Below are 14,030 nucleotides of genomic sequence, written 5' to 3'. Positions count from 1 at the left end.
AGGACTCTCACAGAAATCACTTCTGGGGAGGAGAGAGGTAGCGTTTTTAGATGTTTAATAAACTCCTGCCATACTTTACAGATGGTCATAGTCTAATTCAATTTCCTACTTTACAGCCTGAATCAAGGTAATGCTTCAGGTTCCAGTTACATTGCTCCAGAGTTAGAGCTGTCCTGCCATACACAAATGGAGACATGGTTGCAAGATTAAGTCAACTTTTAGGTCTTGTTCACCTACAGAACCACAAGGCCACAGCCGTGACAGAAGGGGGAATAGGCCTTCAAAAAAGGGATTCAGAAAGTCATTCGACTAGCCTTATACACTACTTGCAATACATTTTGTGCATACAAAAGGTACATTCTAAAACCCAAAAGGAAGAGATAGATAATAAACAGCTTACAAAGTAAAACTATATTGTGCCACCCGAGTAAGGTACAGGAGACAGACAGGCAAATTATAACTTACTAGCTTAATAGGCTTTTAAACAGCACATGTTTCGATCTACTCTATTCTCAGTGGTAAGATCTTTACTTTTTAGTTAAATTCCTTGCATCCACAGATCCTTAACATAGTTTTTCCTCATTAGTATTCATATCTGAAGAATCCTGGGCAAACAACTCATTAATTAAATTTGTCATTCTCAATCACAATCAGCTTTATTGTGTATTTTTTTTCAAGCCCCAAAAAAAAGTTGAAAGTTAATGCTAATAAACCAAAAAGCTGACCTTTGACTTCTGAAGAAAACTGCGCCAGGTGTCGGGTCACAAAGAGTCTCAGTTGCTGATTCAGGTCACAGGACAGAATGTTAATGTTCCAGGAACGAATTCCTGCCAAACAACAACAAAAGAATAGTGAGCTGTTATTACATTTACTCCAGAAACAGAAGTGGAGATAGAGAAGTTAACGGGACACACAAGGACCAGTGATGCTCATCCAAAAGAGCAGACTTAGGATGGAGAAAGTCTTCAAAAGCAGAGGGCCATAAGATGCTTGCCCTCCATAAAACATCTATCTCTGAAGTACATGCAGTGAGCAAGCCTTCATTCAACTTGGGCTTCGCACAAGTAAAACCAAAAAGCTACAGGGGGTTGAGGCTAAATAAATTACACCACTGCCTAAGCAAGAAATGCATGTTGTGTTACGCAGCAGGTTACATTAGTTCTACATCTTCTGCGTTATCCAGCATTGGTCACTAGTCTACTGGAGGGTTAAGCTACTAAACGGCTCAGAGACACCAGCTTCTCTGCTCTTACAACTTGTGCATCCTCCAAGTCACAAAAGCCCCCCCACAACTTGCCCTGCCTAATCACTCCTTCAAAGCCTGTGACACCACCGAGACCCTCTGAGTTTGCTCTTTAATCTATATAATCTTGGTAAGCTAATCGCCTTCATATCACAGCAGGAAGCAGCATCTGCTCCCAGAGCGAGTGGCACCATGCCATGCTGAGGAAGTCACCTTCAGTGTGAGCAGTTGCACATTCTGGATGACACCAAACACTACAGATTACACATCTTCACATCCCAGTACGGAGCAGCCTCTCCTAGATGGTGTGATACTACACGTCAGCACCATGAACAAAACCAGGATATCAGCGTGAATCAGTACTACAGCCTCTTGTGCTGCTGCCTGATGAAATACAGGTGTTGAAGGCCAATGTCACAGACTTCTAAGAGTTAACTGAAACAAGAATTTCAGCCCCACTGTTTCTTGATGGGGTCCTCATAGAGTTCTTCCACCATCTTCTGGAGACATTTCCTCTCTTGCAAAAAATAAAGTTTTATTGCAGCTGATATCTGCCTTCTTTCAAGTGAAGCATGTTGATTTTTCACGGAGGTATCATTCCCAGTTACTGCAGTTCTAGTTCTCCAGCACAGTAACTCCACGTTGTGCAACAGCTTCTGCTGGCCACTGGTGGGAAAGAGGATCTTTTAGGATACAAACTCCGGCTTTCTACACGTAACCAAGATAGTTAGTAATCATTGCATCACACAGTTCAGTAGTCTCAAGGCCTGCAGAATCTATAGCAGCTCAAGAAAACTTTGTTCTTGGCTTCTTCTGATGATAGCTGACAGAGTAATAGCTTATGTATTACCTGACAGTCTGCACTGCAGAGCGCACAAAAAACCCTCAGTAAACCCTCTGAACATCAAAGGCGGGGAATAAAACAACTTACCACCACATTCAGCGTCACAGAAGATCTATTCCTTTCAGTTTGGGCATGGGATAGGAACAAATTTTACATGTAATAAAAGACAGGAAGCAAGAAGGTGAACAAAATGTTTTAGTGTGCTATACTCTTGGAAAGCATGATTGCTTAAACAAATGTCCAATACCAGTGCATCTTAATGCAGTACTGATGAGCATTCTGACCTGGACAGGAACAAGGTGGCACTCTGCAGGGCAAATCCTGCTGACTCTAGCTGCTGTGTCACTATCGTGGTGTCCTACTGCAGCAATAAATGCTATTTGAGGTACTGCTACATCCTCTAGGATGCAGAAAGAAGAGATCCTCTTTCAAAGCAAGGAAAGGGAAGAGTGAAATTATGATCTCACTCATCATCTTACTTGCAGCAGTTTATTCAACATTTTTTCCCCTCCAGGTAGTCTGAAGTTACTCCTAATCAATTTATCATCCCATGGCACAGGAGCCAGAACACTGTCCTTGCTGATTAGGATCCTCTCTACCTCCCAATACAAGAGTGCACACTATAACATAATAAGGTTTCTAAATATTCATTCTCTTTGCACATGCATGGCTTAGGTAAGGTACCATGCAGTTCATCAGTTTTCCATCTCTTCCCTTATGCCCTTGTGAACTTTTTTGATTTCCTGCTGAGGTAATTGGCTTATAAGATTTGTCATTTCCCCCTAATACCAGACCTAGTCTTCCAGACGTTGTTTCAAAACTGGACAAAAGTCACACAGGAGCAGAAAAATAAGACCAGTATTTATTAGAAAGCATTTTAGAATAAGTGTTATTCAAGCATCCCACAGACACATAATGCCACTGCCTAAGAAGCACTACACATGGGAACAAGCAGGTTCCCGTGATGTCCTATATTCACTATTCCATTCTCCTGAACCAAGGTATAGGAAGAAGTCTGGGAAAGCACACTTTCTGAATCAGCCAGAGCAAGAGATTTATTCACTGAAAAATATTTTTGTGGTTTTTTTTTGTTTGGTTGGTTTTATGTTTGGGTTTTGGGTTTTCTTTTTTGCACAGACAGGGCACCACAGGCAACAGAACTAAGACACAAAACAAAACCTAGTTTTTTCATTCTTTAGAAAACCCTATCTAGATGTACATGTAACACTAAGGACCAACTTTGCTTGCCAACTTCATTTGCCAGTTTTGTTAATCTGATTGTTTTCTGGGCTATAAGCCCCTTACCAAGTTACAGAAAAATGCTTCTCTGAAGGGCAGAAGCATTTTGTTATTTACACGGCTTTGTTTCCTGAAGAAATAAAATCATCTGCTCAGCAGCCTGTTCTACCCTCACACAAACCTCACATAAGCACTCTCCAGCAAACTATTGCTTAAGAAACAGGAATCATCATGCACGTACCATTTCCACATTTCTTGAACTCCCTGAATCAAGATTATAGCTGTCTCCAGCATTGTAATATGCTCTCTGGTGGCAGATCGAAGACCCTGCTGTCACTTTAACTATCCTTCCTTTTTATATCCATCTTCCAATTTGCAGATGTTGGTCCATTTCCAGAAGAGGTCATTCTCACATTTCAGTGGGGAAGACTCCTCTATGACTTGCTGGAGGTCCTACTCCAAGTCAGTGACAGAGGAAAGTCCGAAATCCAAGTTCCTAGCTCCCTCAGCAGTTCACTTCTACTGTTAGTAACTTACCAATACTGCTTAAATGTCTCTCATGCAAAGAAGTGTCTGCACTCCGCAGAATTTCAGTAGGTTTCCAGTCAGGCAAAACTAGCTATAGAACTTACTCCTGCTGTAGCAATTACCATTTATCTTGCAAAATTGGCATTTATTTTTTTTTCTGCAATGGGAATTCACAGATTATTGGCATATAATCACAGAATCAGAGAGCAAAATTCATTAGTTTACAGTCTGATCTGTCACTATTTCAAAGATTCAGAGAATAGATAAGGATGCAGGCTGGTACAGGAGTACCTCCTCAAATAGGAGCTTTCAGAGGCCAAATGGTCATAATCTGGCTTACTCCTACTGAAAAAAGCTATCGCTTGGAAAAGGGACCAAAACATTGCCCTCAGAGTAGCTGGTAAGTGGCCTGCCGGCAAAGGTAGATGGAAAAGATGCTGAAGTGGAGAAATTGGACAAGATTTGACATCTCCATACCCATACCCTCTCAAATTGCACTGTCCACCTGTTCCTCAGTACTGTTTATGCTTGAAAGGAAAAGAGTCACAGAAGTATCTCCAAATAACCAAATCACAACTGTTGTCACTGGCATCTTTTAAACCAACACGTCTTGGAAATGGGGGGCGAAGAGGGAAGAATTGCATGCAAAGTCAAAAGGCTGTTACTCTATTTCTCAGAGGTGTACTAATCTGTTTCTTAGAACAGGGATTCCCTCAATGTCCTGATGTAGCTGACAGCCTCTCCTTTCTTTTTCTTAGGAACCATCAGAAACCACCACAAAACAAGAGCTACCATCTTGCCACCTCCTTCCCCCTCGCTTTTATACAACACAGCATCTGGTAATACACAAAGACTCATTCATTGCCAAGGCCTCTGGGCACTACCACAAAACAGACAACAAAGGAGCCAAGTGTTATGGCAGCCGTGTCTTGCTCCGTGTGGCTCCTGGAGCAGTCCAGGTCACCACTGTGGCTCAGCCCCCTCCGCCCCTGGCCCACACGGCTGCTCCTCAGGCAGGGGGAGGCCGCGACACCGCAGGCCCATTTGCGGCCCTCACACCGCAGTGGCGGGCCCAGCCAGGCAAACCCTCCGCTAATGAGGGAGAAGCTCAGGGTATGAGGGAAATGAAAGGTAATCCACTGACCTGCTCATAAAATAGAAACTTGAGGAATTCAGAACCATAAAACGTCTTCAGGCTTTAAGACCTTCAAACCCAGCGTTAACCGCATTTCACTCATGCAAATAAAGGAGCGCTCAGGGGGACAGGGCTTACGGCCCGACCGCCCGAGGGCACGACAGCGCGCGGGAGCGGGGCCCGCCGAGCGCCATCTGTCACCGGGCTCGTCCTCGAGGGAGCTCAGGCCCCGATCACGGCAGCACCGCCCGCGCCGCCCCTGCGGCTGCGCCACCGCCCGCCGGCCACGCCCAGGACCGCTCCCGCGGCACAGGCGCGCCCACCGGCGGCCCCCGCCACCCCCGCCCGGCCCCGGCAGAGCGCCGGCTCGCCCCTGGGCTGCATCCCGCCGGCCTCCTTCCCCGCCCGCAGCGCCGGCCCCCCGGGAGCCTGCGGCGGGGCGGCGGTGCCACAGGGCAGGGCGGGCACGGCAGCTCTGCCTCGGGCCGGGCGCGTTCTCAGCCCCGCAGCGCCCGGCCCTGCGGCGGGTCCTTCGGCCGCCCCCCGCTCACCGCGCTCCAGAGCGGCGCGCAGCGCCCCGCGCTCAGGCTCCGTCCCGACCTCCCCAATCACGGCCAGCAGCGCGTGCCTCCGCGGCTCCCGGCGCCGCGCGCCCGCCGGCCCGGGCGCTGCCGTCTCCATAGCGACCGGACCGGCCGCGGTCTCCATGGCAACCCCGGCGGCCGCTACTGCAGCGCGCGCTGACTGGCGCACGGCTCTTAAAGCGCCCGGAGCCCCTCCCCGATTGGTCGAGCGGGCACGTGCTCCTGCGCTACTGCGGCGGAGGGGGCGTGGCCCGCGGGCCCCGCCCCGCCCCGCCCCGCCGCTCGCGAGCGGCCGGCGCGGGGGCCCGTTGCGCACCGCCCCCCGGCCCCGCGGCCGCGCAAGGCCCGGGCGGGCCCGGCGAAGCCCCGGCTCCGGGACACCCCGCTTCGCTTCAGCGCGGCGGCGGCCCTGGAGGGACGGCGGCTGCCCTGGAGGGACGGCGGCTGCCGGTGAGCCCCAGGGGCCGCAGGGAGCGGGGCTGCGGTCGCTGCGCGGGCGGGCGACCACAGCCGGCCGTGGAGGGCCCGCCGGCCGCCGGGGAGAGCCGGGAGCGGGGCTCCGCGTACCCTCCTGACCAGAGTGTGGGAGATGTACCTAAACACAGAAACCCGCCGGGATTTTTAAACGCCCGGCGTTCAGTTGCTGCAGTATCCGCAATAAATAATTACGCAATAAAATCACAGGAAACGGCGGTGCTAAAAGACGCCTGGGCTCGGTGTCATCGCTCCTGTCCCTTCACTCTCCTCCGCCGCTTGATAGCAAGCAGAACAGTCAGATCTTCATCTCTTCCCTGGGGTTCTCCTTCCTGCCCAATTAAAGACAAGAGTAATGGTCTGTAATGGTAAGTGATGAGATTCCCTAGATTCCAGAAACGTGAGATACAAGAAGAATCTCAGTGAGCTTTGCCAGCCGCCAGCACCTGAGCTGTCAGCTGCTGCGTGGACAGCCCTTAAGGCCCCGGGTGGCCGGAGGGGGCCTGGGTCCAGGCCAAGGTCCATGTCACCGGCAGCCAGTCCCAGCCACATCTTCAGAGCACGTCAGTGCTGTGTGTGGGAACGCCGAGCACGGTCAAAGTGTGAGATTTCTGCATGCTGGACAAGAGAGAGCCACCAGAAAGGAGTTTCGTATAGAAAAATACATGTCTTTTATGACAAAGGGAGATCCGTCCTGCACTGATGCAGCTGGGTGGAGGAAAAGCAACCCAGCTATTGTAAACCAAGAGTCACGTCAGCAATAACCTGCAGTGTTCCTAAAGCGGTGTCACGTTCTGTCCCCTGCGGTCTGCCAGGTTTCCATTTTGGGAGGTTTGATGGACAGATAAACCAGGGTCCTGCCCTGTTGTGCTCCTTCCTACCCACCAGGCCCGCAGTGAGGACACCGCCAAAACCTCAGGAGGTTCGGACAGTTGGATTTTGGCGAGCATGTGTGAATCTATAGTGTCGTAAGACTCTAACAGAAGATAATCAGGAAAAATGCCAACCACAGAAAGGGGGGAAAATCCAGCATGATTATCTCTGCAGGCTACAGCTGACGTTGCTAGCTTACAGAGTTTTCTCAAATTTAGGTCTTTAATCAAAAGGTGCTCTAGCTCTCAACAGATAACTTACGAGGTGATGCAATAGGTCTTTTTCACATTAAATCGTGGTGACACCACTGGCTATGATCTTTATGAAATAAATCTCATAAACAGAGAGAATTAGTGCATCAAAAGGGTTCAACTTATTTCTCCGTGCTAATTTATTTAGTTTGTCTCAAGGTATTGCACTAAAGTAGGTAAATATGTGAATAAAGCAATAAACCTGCAAATAAACACCAGTGTACAATAAATTCTGTCATGGAAGTAGAATTGTAGATCACGGAGGGAAAACATGATGACAAAACGTAAAGATGAAAGACTTTCAGAGATTTTCATACCAGCTGGTAGAAGTGCCTTCTGTTTTCAGGTGATTCAGTCCTAATACTTGCTGCTTATTTCTGTCACGGAAGCTTTCCAGAGCTGCAGCTTTTCACTGCAGTGCAGAGACGCTCCTCCAGCTGGGATTCTGCCAAGGGGAAGAGAAACAGGAGACACACAAACTGGAGTGAAAGCTCAGAAAGAACCCCCACGCATGGTTCTGTACCGGAGAGACTGGAACCTCTGGGGAAGACTGTTTACAATTAAGAGATGTGTTTTCACGACGTGACCCATTTGCGTTCTTCTACTGTACCACGAAATGATAGAATAATGATATTTCTGTCGCTTTCTGATGTGAATGAGAGCTGTCTGTGGTCCCGGTAGAATTGGGGTGGCTTCACTGCATACGGCAGTGAAATGAGGGATTTCCAGCCTACCGAGTTCCTACTTTTCCCTGCAAATTAACACTCTGGATCCATATAATAGATCTGTATAGCGATTCTGGTGTAAGTTTCTGCTTTCATGCCCTGCAGCAGTAGCTGGCACCCCCATGAAATATCAAAAGCTGACTGGGCTGATCACAGCTATTAGAGTCCTGGCAAACATCACAGAGTGAGAGTTGGCAAAAACAGATGAAAGGATTACTTCTAAACAGTGAAGGACGATGAATCACAGGTAAATGACCGTTATAAAAACAGATTTAGAAAATAGGCTCAAAATAGCGTAAAAAGGATCTTCATAGTATCATGGGAAGAACAATCCACACGATTTCAGTTTCTCTCCTTTAGCCTGGAACGGTGACTTCCTGACCCCCAGCTAAAAACGTCCGTATGAATAAATATACTTCCAGGAACCAGAGATCCACGGCAGTGTCTGAATGAGGATAACGCCTTTAACTGAGGTAAAATACAATGTCATTTTGGCCGTGACGTTTCTAAGTGGCAGGGGAAAATAGGTGACTGCCTAAAGGGACTTTGTGCGGGCCTTGGCCTCCCCGTGGTGAGCAGAGCTGCCCTTACCTGCGGCAGAAGGACCCAACTCCATAATGCTCCCGTGCAGAGATGGAGCCGCACAGCCGGTGTGGTGTCGCTTCCAGGGTGTGTTGTAAGATACAGAAAGAGAGGGATAAGCCCTTAAGTTTGACCAAACTCCACATACTTTTGCTTCTGTTTAACCCCATGGGTGATTTATCAGAGTAGCGCTCCCATTCCTCCCACTGTTGTGTTACAGAAGGTGTTGCCAGATACTGAGTGTCTCCTGTGCAAAGTGGAACAACCGCAGCTCTGGTCGAGACTAGGATCTAAGGGCCTATGAAATTATCGTGTATATTCGTTGTGCCATTTCCAGTGATCCGGAGCTTTGGAATTAAAGCAGATGTTTATCAGACCAAGAAAGGTACTAATTCATACTGATGCCACAATCCCTCTTTGAAGCCAAGGTGATTTTTAGTCAATTAAATATTAAATACAAAGTGGCCAGAATTCTTACCTCTTTGTTTCATCTTTCCTGATAGCTAAAATCAGTCGGAATAACGTAGCTGAAACAGCCAGGCAAAGCACAAGCATAAAAAATGAGCATAAATGGAATATTACTAAGGTTTTTTGCAGACTGAACCGAAGGGGTTGCCAGCAGCCCCGAACGCTCAGCGTTCCACCGTCGCTGTGCAGACGTCTGCCACAGCGTCCCTTGCTCAGCAAAACCGTGCAGCAATTCTAAGATTTCTCCAGAAGAAGGTGCAGAGAAACTATGTGATCCTGGCTTATAGTGAAATCGCTAGATTGCAGTCTTACGTGGTGCATTTTGTGTTACTGAATATGTTAGTAGAATTCAAAGGAAGCGATACACAAGTCGATAAGTAAAATGTACGCTTAAGAAGGAAGCTAATTTGCTGAGGCAATCTCAGCCATGTAAGGCTCTCATGATTAAATACCTGTCCTTTCTTTTGTTGCATTCCTAGGATGAACACTTTTGTGGTCAGCCTTTCACAAATCAAGAATGCAGATACATTGCGTTAATGGTAAGAGCCTTTGGCTGAAGGCCACGGGAGAGCAGTGAATTGCATTGTCATTCATGGCTGACGTCCTCTTTCAGTGTTGCTCTGTTCCCGGAGCACACAGTCCCTGAGCACTGGTAGGTCATCAGAGAAACCACAGATCTGGTATGTTTGCACTCAAATGCAACAGCAACGAAAGGCTAAGTAAACCAACTTTGAAATTAATGTAGAAATATCTGACTAAAATAAAGTTTGATGGAGGCGTAGGTAGGTATTAGACACAGGGTTTAAGAGCACACTAAGTACAAAAATGCTGTTTCACTCTGGGACTGATTTAGTGCATCAAGAGAAGCAGAGACCTCCACTTTCATGTCTCAGAAGGTAACAAAAGCAAATTTGTTGTTTAAATGTATTTATCCCACAGCACAGCTCACAGTAATGTCTCTAAATCCTGCAGTCGTGTGTCCGTCTGTACGCTGTTATTCAAAACCATCTCAGCTTTCCTTTAACGTTTGATGGAATCACAGTGTCTGTTGCCTGTACATCACTCCTGGGTCAGCTTGGTGGAGCTTTAGGAAGCGTTTCCTCAGCATCCAGAATTTATCCTTCTCAATGAGACGGACACAGGTGTCACCAGGGCAGACACCACTGCACTCTTTGTACACGGCTGTGTTTTGGAAATCATTTAATGTCACTGGGTCTGTGAATGAGAGACGGACGATGCTCGCGTGTTCCGGACGGATACTGGGTAAAAGCCTAAGCCTGCTGAAGCCCAGTAAGAACATACCATGTATGTGGCACCCCTATCTTTGTCAGATAGAGATCTAATGGCTATAGAACCTGTTCGAATTTTCATGTTATCAGGCCAACAAAAAATGAAGTAATGCACCTGATAAATAAATATAATGTGCTTGTATCATTTAAAAAGCCTTCAAAATTATTCCGCCTGGTTTTTTGCTTTCCCTTTTTTTAATTCTGCTACTCTCTTGGCCCAGCTGTCTCTCTTGCCAGAGGAATGACAACCTTTGCGGATATCTATTAATTCCCTTTTCACTCTGTCCTTGTTAAATCTAATGGTCAAAGTTCCAGTTAGTTTGTGCCTGCTAGAAATTATTCCAGTAACTTCATCAGAGCATTACTTCTTACACTAGCAAAATCAAACAGGTATTTATTGTAAAACAGAGAGACTGTTGAGATTGAAAGGGATACAGAAATAATACAGACAATTCTCCAAAGGTGTTTCTGGCTTGGGGAAAAGCCACATTCTTACCAGGCTGAGTTACAGTGTCTCACTCAACAGTACAAAGCAAAATCTTCATGAAAACTGGGCAGTTTTAATAAGACTTAGCAGGCTGCAGAAACGGCTTTTGGCTCCCCAAAGCTTTGTGACTTCACTTTTGACTTTTTATCCTAAGTACAAGTGGTATGCTTTTGCTGGGTTTTTACTTCAGGTTGTAGCTGTTGTGTGATAAGAATATAGGTAAAAATACTATCATAGAAGAAAAGGAGAATGCTCTGCGGCAAGAACTGAATGACCTTGAGGACTACAAAAATGAAAACAGGACGAAATTTAACATGCAGAGAGAATGGTTGTGTATTTGGTGACTGAGAATAAGAATTTCTGTTAGCAGTTAGGCACCATCACCTGAAAATGATCGAGGAGGTTGCAGCCTTAGGTATTTTGGTTGCTCAAAAGCCAACTGACTTTACAGCATGATGGAGCTCCCCTCCCTGCTCCAGAGTCCCTCCCCAGCTTTCCTGGAGCCCCTTTAGGGACTGGAAGGGGCTGGAAGGTCTCCCCGGCGCCTTCTCTTCTCCAGGCTGAGCCCCCCCGGCTCTCTCAGCCTGTCCTCCCAGCAGAGGGGCTCCAGCCCTCCCAGCAGCTCCGGGGCCTCCTCTGGCCCCGCTCCAACAGCTCCGTGTCCTTCTGCTGTTGGTGCCCCAGCGCTGGAGGCAGCACTTGCAGGGGGGTCTAGCTAGGTGCTGGGCGTTTTGTCCGGAAGGGTACTGTGAAAGAGAGAATCAAAAGCTTTGCTAAAATAAAACCCCCAAACACATACGCTGCCTTCCCTCCATCTGCTGGTAATGGTAATCTTGCCACAGAAGGACAGTAAGTTCGTAAGGCACACGTTAGCCAGCTGCTTTCTGGAGTTGCATGCCAGAGCAAGGGTTCCCCATCTTTTCGCAGCCAAACCTCATCTAAGAAACCGGTGTTTATTTAAAACCAGGGAGCTGTTAAGGACCACGGGCACCTTACGGCGTCACGAACGAACCACCGCCCGGTGTAGGAGATTCCTCCGGGAAAAGCCCCGAGAAAAGCCTCGGGGCCGGCCCCGCTCCCCGGCCCCGACCCCGGTCCCGGCCCCCGGCGGGGCGGGGCGGGTAGAGGCGGGTCCCGGCCCGTCGCCGCCTGCCTGATGTCACGGGGCGGCTCCGTCGCCCCTGTCCCCGCTCGCCGGCCGAGAGCAGGTAAATCCTCCCGCGGCCGCCCCGTCCGCTCTCCTCCGCCCGGCGGAGACCGACCCGGGACGCGGCCGGGGTGCGGCCCCAGTCCGGGAGCCGCCGCGGGGTCGCCGCACTGGCGGGGCCCGGGCCCGGTGGGAGCGCGGGGGCGAGGCGCTGGGCCGGGGTCTGGCCGGGGCCGGGGCTGGGGCTGAGGCCGCCCGCGGGCGGGGGATGTCGGCGGGCGAGGGCAGCGCTCCCCGGAGCCGCCGCAGCCCGGGGGGTGCTCGCCGCGTGCGTTCGTCCCCGGCGGGCAGCGCAGGGGCGGCGCGGGCGGAAGCCCCCGGGGCGTCGTCAGGTGCGTCCGCCGTGCCCGGCACCGGGGCGGTAACGCAGGACAGCGCTTAAACGCGGGCGTTCGCGGACAAGTAGCATCTTTGCTCCTTCAGCAAGTTTAGCTGCCTTGCTCGGTGTCTCAGTTCAGGCGTCTAATCCCCACGTGAAGGCGGCGTCTGGGATTTGGTGCTTTTCACGTGAAAACCGTCCTGGTTTGAAGAGGGGGCTGGGGCTGCACGGAGAGAGCGCGGGTTCGCAGGGGAAGAAATGAGCGTGAGTCCTCGCAGTCCTGTATTTTGTTTGAAGGGAAAGGAAGCAAAGATTGATTTTGCTCTTTTGTCCTCTTTCTTGAGTAAATATGGACACACCCTGTTTGTAATTTATCATAAGACTCAGGAAAAAAGGCAGTCTGCAGGCTGAGGGGGATATTTAGATCAAAGGTTTACACGTTGTAAGGAAAGCAGGATGCTTTTTTCATAGCATAAAAAAAATGGGAAAAAAATAGATTACAGATTTACCACCAAAAAAATGTACAATCAGGTTTAAAATTCAGATGCAGATTTGGCATTTTCTAGTTTGACTGCCTGGACTGAGCTCTCAATTTTGTCCTACCCAGGTTCACGCAAACGTATTGAATTGTAGAAAAATGAGACTGGAAGGGAATCCTGGAGATGTTTAGTCCCGCTTCCTGTTTCAGACCAAGATCAACTTTGCCTGTTTGTTACTACTTCAAAAAAAAAAAAAAGAAACTCTTAACTGTTAAAGACTGCGTAATCTTCAGAGCTTAATTAGCCTTACTTTTTAAGTATTTTTGCTTCTTTCTGCTGTGTCTTTAATTTGAACCTCTTTACAATTTATGTAAACAAATTTGCAGTTGTCCTCTAAACTTTGAATGTGAAAACAAATTATTTGCCATCGACTTGTTTCCATTTGAAATGATAGCCAGTTCCTTTGCCACTTCTCACTAGACGTAGTGCTCAGCTCAGGCCTTGCCAGTGTAGAGCACAAGAGTTATTTCACACTTCTAACATACCTGCGTACTATACGTAAGTATAACACTTGCTGTTTGCACCTTTTCCTGTGTCAGCAGTGCAACACTGACTGGAGATTAGTTTGTCAGGCACGATGACCCCCGACTGCTTTATTTTACAGTGATGCCTTGTACCCCAGCAGCCCCATCCTGAAGTTGTGCAGTCATTTCTTTCCTTCTGCAGAATATTGGTCTTATCTGCATTGTACTTTGTCTGGTTTTCAGACCATTTTTTAAAATTTTTCTTCAGCTACTTGCAGTCCCTCTCAGTTTCAGATGACGTGTGGGTTTAATAAGTGTACTCCTTATTTTGTGACCAAGGTGCTTAACGAAAACAGTGGACAGAACAGGAATAGCACATCGATGTGTGGACCCTCACTTGTTTTGACATAGAACTGATGATGCTTACTCTCTGGGGATGGATATTCAACAGGATTTTTTACTTACCTTACTGAAATTTCATCACAGCTATGCTTCCCTCATTTGCTTATGAGAACCCCATCCAGATACTGCTCAAAATCTCGCTATAGTAAAACTGCTGTTCTGCCACTTTTTTTCTGTCCACAAGGCCTGTTGCTCTGACATGAGAAGAAATCAGATGGATGTTGTGTGCCTTGTCTTTACAGATCCGTGTTGGCTGCTAACTCCTCTCCATGTTATCTCCTAGATACAAACTGGTAGTTTGTTTGATGATTTGTTATGAAAGGCTTCAAGGATTTGAAGGGCGTTTTGAGAAAGGGTGATGGCACATTTGCCACTTC

At 48.2% G+C, this 14,030-nt stretch overlaps 2 protein-coding genes across 3 annotated transcripts in view; one reads left to right on the top strand and one right to left on the bottom strand.

Annotated features, from left to right (window-relative positions):
- Positions 1–5,839, bottom strand: part of MAP1A (microtubule associated protein 1A) — a 68,280-nt gene extending 62,441 nt beyond the window's left edge. Inside the window, exons 1-2 of one of the 2 annotated variants that reach the window (XM_074600540.1) lie at positions 5,541–5,839; positions 726–827 (exon numbers count right to left, since the gene is read on the bottom strand). In XM_074600540.1, coding sequence (XP_074456641.1) covers positions 726–827; positions 5,541–5,697 — 259 coding nt within the window. In that variant the 5' untranslated portion in view covers positions 5,698–5,839. Of the gene's footprint in view, positions 1–725; positions 828–4,998; positions 5,278–5,540 lie in introns of those variants that run through there. The other variant, XM_074600542.1, reaches the window with a different exon arrangement.
- Positions 5,840–11,882: 6,043 nt separating this feature from the next.
- Positions 11,883–14,030, top strand: part of TP53BP1 (tumor protein p53 binding protein 1) — a 33,981-nt gene continuing 31,833 nt past the window's right edge. Inside the window, exon 1 of the mRNA XM_074600065.1 lies at positions 11,883–11,930. The gene's annotated coding sequence lies outside the window, so the exon portion shown is untranslated. The remainder of the gene's footprint in view (positions 11,931–14,030) is intronic.

The sequence above is a fragment of the Larus michahellis genome, chromosome 9 (assembly GCF_964199755.1).
Source record: "Larus michahellis chromosome 9, bLarMic1.1, whole genome shotgun sequence".
NCBI lineage: Eukaryota > Metazoa > Chordata > Aves > Charadriiformes > Laridae > Larus > Larus michahellis.
Note: the sequence above shows the minus strand (reverse complement) of the source record. Positions and strands in the feature narration are given on the sequence as shown.